General features: G+C 46.6%; 2 protein-coding genes across 2 annotated transcripts; one reads left to right on the plus strand and one right to left on the minus strand.

The window, feature by feature from the left end:
• Positions 1 to 271: 271 nt before the first annotated feature.
• Positions 272 to 1,075, minus strand: LOC134501044 (histone H1-like). The gene has a single exon (XM_063308602.1). It carries the CDS (start codon positions 1,041 to 1,043, stop codon positions 390 to 392), a length of 654 nt encoding a protein of 217 aa, XP_063164672.1. The 5' UTR covers positions 1,044 to 1,075; the 3' UTR covers positions 272 to 389.
• A 2,103-nt stretch (positions 1,076 to 3,178) lies between these two features.
• LOC134501046 (histone H3) lies at positions 3,179 to 3,858 on the plus strand. The gene has a single exon (XM_063308604.1). The coding sequence runs from the start codon at positions 3,206 to 3,208 to the stop codon at positions 3,614 to 3,616; it is 411 nt and encodes a 136-aa protein (XP_063164674.1). The 5' UTR covers positions 3,179 to 3,205; the 3' UTR covers positions 3,617 to 3,858.
• Positions 3,859 to 4,309: the final 451 nt, after the last annotated feature.

The raw sequence follows: 4,309 nt of genomic DNA on the forward strand, positions 1-4,309 counted from the left end.
AAGTGCCCACTTAACTCGGTGGCATTTATTGCCAAGTTGCTTTTCTTACTAACACCAGATAGAGTGGAAACCTGCTACCCCCGCCCCCCGACTTTTCAGGAGCAATGATTCGCCTGTCTGTAGTGCGCAGAGCTCCGTTCTTAAATATACCTGCCTCGAAGCTCAATAATTGCTGCTCAGCAACACTCCTAAACGCTAGACAATGATGCCCACCCTAGTGTTCGGGGTCCCACGCAAGCCTTACTGCGCTGTGACTTTGTCCCAGGGTTAAAAAAGGATTCGGACCATGTTTTACTGGGCGGACATCAGCTCTCTTTTGGATTCTGTGGGTGGCTCTTAAAAGAGCCTTTGGGTTTTTGGAAATGCAACCACGGGCCAACTCTGCGCATTTACTTCTTCCTGGGCGCCGCCTTCTTCGCTTTAGCTGCTTTGGGCTTGGCCTTGGGCTTGGCCGTCTTCGGCTTCACGGTTTTCGCTTTGGCCGGACTTTTGGCGACCTTCTTAGGCTTGACCAACTTGGCCTTCTTGGGGCTCTTCGCGGCTTTCTTAGCCGCCGCCGCGGGCTTTTTAGGCTTCTTTGGACTCTTCTTAGCCGCCGCGGCAGCTGCCTTCTTGGGCTTCTTGATGCCACTCGCGGGCTTCTTGGCCACCGGCTTCTTAGCCTTGGCGGCTTTTTTCTTGGGTGCCTTCTCCTTCCCTTCGCCCGATTTCTTGCCGAGTTTGAAGGAGCCGGAAGCCCCGATCCCCTTGGTGTGCACCAGGGTGCCTTTGCCCACCAGGCTCTTCAGGCCCAGCTTGATGCGGCTGTTATTCTTCTCCACGTCGTAGCCCCCCGCGGCCAGAGCTTTCTTCAGAGCAGCCAGAGACACCCCCTTGCGCTCCTTGGAAGCGGCCACCGCCTTGGTGATCAGCTCCGTGACGCTGGGGCCCGACGCCTTGCGCGCTTTCGCCGCTCCCGCCTTCTTCGCCTTCTTCGCTGGAGCCTTCGAAGCTACGGCAGGAGCCGCGGCCGTAACCGCAACAGCAGGCGCCGTTTCAGACATGATCGCCGAGAGAAGCAACTAAAAAAAAATCTCCAAACACAAAAAGTGAGCTCAAGTAGGTCAGCCGCTGTTTATTTATAGAGCAGAGCTGCTTTGTGATTGGTCCGCTCCAGAACCCGCCCTGTTGCAAGGCTGAAGGGACTCTTCCGACCGCTCAGTTTGTGTTTCTTTAGAGTTAATAAATTGCAAATTTTACAGAATTTATGCCACCAAATAAAGAAATCTTAGAATGGGGGGAAAGAGGAAGGTGTACTTTTTATTCGCTTAATTTTTGAAAAAGCAGAACGCAACATATACTTTTTAAAAGGGCACATAACCCCCAAATGCAGGATCTGGGAAGACCTCAAAAGAGTGGAAGTTTTGTTTTTCTTTGTAAATTAAAGCTATGCATTTTAAGAAATGTTGGGAAAAACTATGCAGATCACTTCTTTGGATAGTAATCTCTGAGGCGAGGCACAATATGAGGGTTTTAATACAATAGCCTCACTGTAAATCGATTTCAAGTAAACTGAGGTAACACAGACTTCCACAAAGTGCATTCACCATTGCTAATCAAGCAAGCCCTAAGCAAGTCACTATCTCCAAAGAAAAACTACCCGATAATGTATCAATATGGACAAGATTGGGATTTAGTTATATGGTGTAACACCCTCTTCTCACATTTACAAACTTAATCCTGTATTTAATGCAAAAAGGCAACATAAGAGATTGGCCATTTTAGTGGGACCTTTTACAACTCAGCTTAGGAAGACAATGGCTACATATTCTTGGCTGGGGATTTAATAATATTAAATTTAAAAGGATTTTCCTGTTGAGATTTCATCCAAGCATAGGAAACAGCAAGATCAGATACATGTCCCCTCTGAAGAGACCTCAGTTCTACTGAGTTCAATGGGATTTACATCTGGAAAAATGTAAAGAGGATTACAATTTTTTTCGCTCTTTTTTGAAGGAAAGCCACAAAGAGCAAGTGCTTTTTTCAAATTTCTGATTTATGCCTCAGTCTAAATAAGTGCATTCTGACTGAAAAACCACTTTGCTATAAAAGGAATTTGTTCTGAAATTAGTTTGGCATCAAACCCTTAATTTGAAATATTCCAATTGCTGAGCATCACTGTATTTCCCTTGTTACATGTGAGTGCAAAATAGCCTTTAAAGCTGCATCCTACTAATTCGTTAACTTGGGTGAAAATCTAAGTCATAAAATTCATTTCCAAGTAAATTTACACAGGCTGAACAACATGTAAGTGCTTTCATGTCCCATTAGAAGCAATGGGACCACCCAGAGTCCCTCCTTTTGGAGGGAGATGGGCAGTAATAAAAATTTGATAAATAAATAAATGGGTATATAGGACTGCAAATGCTGTGCATGCCAGGAGTGAAATGAATTTAGGAGTCAATGGAATTTTGTACTCAAGTACTTGTACATAGGGTTGCGATCTTTATAGAGAATCCAAGGCATGTCTAAATCAAAAATCCCATTAAGTTCAGCATTCTCCCAAATAGGTAATTAGGATTGGAACTCAGATATATTTGATCCCTCTCTCTCTTCCAGAGCAAAGAAAATCATCTTGAAATACTTTAATTTGGGCTACATATACCACTACCTTTTCTGAAATATATCTAGTGAAAACCACCAACAAATCAATTCCATGAAAACTAGGAGAAATGTAAAGTGTTGATATTTAAGTAGGAGTCTTTAAACTTTAAGTTATACACTTTCCTATTTTTTTTACTTTTTTAAATGATGAATATGAAGAATTCCAGTCTCTCTCTCTCTCTCTCTCTCTTTCACACACACACACACCCTCCCCTGCCATTGAAGATTTAATCGCAGGAACAATCGCATTTAGCAAAAATAAACTTCAGTCACTTATGTATCAAACAGTTGCCAACCACGAAATCCTGATGCTCCCAGTTACCAGAGGCAAAGATGCTGGGGAAAGTCGCAAAAACAACACAAACAACACACCGGAGTGGTAGGCGGGGCATTTCTGGCACCAACCAAAGCGCGCGTTTTCAAATCCAGAAGCTTTCCAATGGCAATCGCCTTCCTAATACCAGCCAATCAAGAGAGAAACGGGGACTCACAATAAATCAGGCCGCGAGCGTCTCAATCCTTTTAAAGGGTTCTTGGTTCCTCGTTTGGTGAGAGAGGGGAGATGGCCCGGACGAAGCAGACGGCTCGCAAGTCGACCGGCGGCAAAGCGCCCCGCAAGCAGCTGGCGACCAAGGCTGCCCGGAAGAGCGCGCCTGCTACCGGCGGCGTGAAGAAGCCTCACCGCTACCGCCCGGGCACCGTCGCCCTGCGGGAGATCCGCCGCTACCAGAAGTCCACCGAGCTGCTGATCCGCAAGCTGCCCTTCCAGCGGCTGGTGCGCGAGATCGCCCAAGACTTCAAGACCGACCTGCGCTTCCAGAGCTCGGCCGTGATGGCGCTGCAGGAGGCGAGCGAAGCGTACCTGGTGGGGCTGTTCGAGGACACGAACCTGTGCGCGATTCACGCCAAGAGAGTGACCATCATGCCGAAGGACATTCAGCTGGCGCGGCGCATCCGCGGGGAGAGAGCCTAGGGCCGCGCCCCTCCCGTTTCGGCCGACCTCGGGAAAAACACGACACCCAAAGGCTCTTTTAAGAGCCGCCAGCTTCGTCTCGAAAGGAGCTGAGCCCATTTATTAAACAAGTCGCGAGACGCTTAAGTAAATGCCATTCGCTCTTGCAGAATGTACGTTAAATTGTAGCACAAGACAGGGAAAAAGTAATTTTTTTGTAAATGTAATCGTTCTTTACCTCTATCTTTGAAGCTCTGGTTCTCGCCACATATACGTACACTGTTTCCATTGTACGACTCGCCATTTTGAGGACGGGACGGTGAAATTCTGTATACTGTATAGAGATTTATGACGACTTGTGTGGAGGAATTGTTTAGTGTCACTTTTTATTTCACCTCAGTTGTCCAGGAGTCCGTCGGTTCCTGACCTTGCCCAAGGACGCTTCCTGAGTTTCTGGTCCTTCTCGGATATGAATAGAAAATAATCCACGTTTTCTAATTTCCCGCCTTCCGTCTCCGGAAACTGTTGAAAGCAAATGTCAGTTCAGCTCCTTAACTACGGTAGATCACCAAGAACCCTACGAACAGCAATTTGGAGATGACGGCCGAGCTTTCTAAATTCTGACAAAGAGCAAGGTAGTCACATTCCCCAACTGCCTGTACACTACATCTTGAATCAGTCCACTGCTTTTGAACCCTTTCAAAACTAGGTCCT

This window comes from Candoia aspera, chromosome 7, assembly GCF_035149785.1.
Source record: "Candoia aspera isolate rCanAsp1 chromosome 7, rCanAsp1.hap2, whole genome shotgun sequence".
NCBI lineage: Eukaryota > Metazoa > Chordata > Lepidosauria > Squamata > Boidae > Candoia > Candoia aspera.

Excerpts from the sequence above, each read along its gene's own strand:
- LOC134501044 (XM_063308602.1), bottom strand. The coding sequence starts at position 1,043 with ATGTCTGAAACGGCGCCTGCTGTTGCGGTTACGGCCGCGGCTCCTGCC.
- LOC134501046 (XM_063308604.1), top strand. The coding sequence starts at position 3,206 with ATGGCCCGGACGAAGCAGACGGCTCGCAAGTCGACCGGCGGCAAAGCG.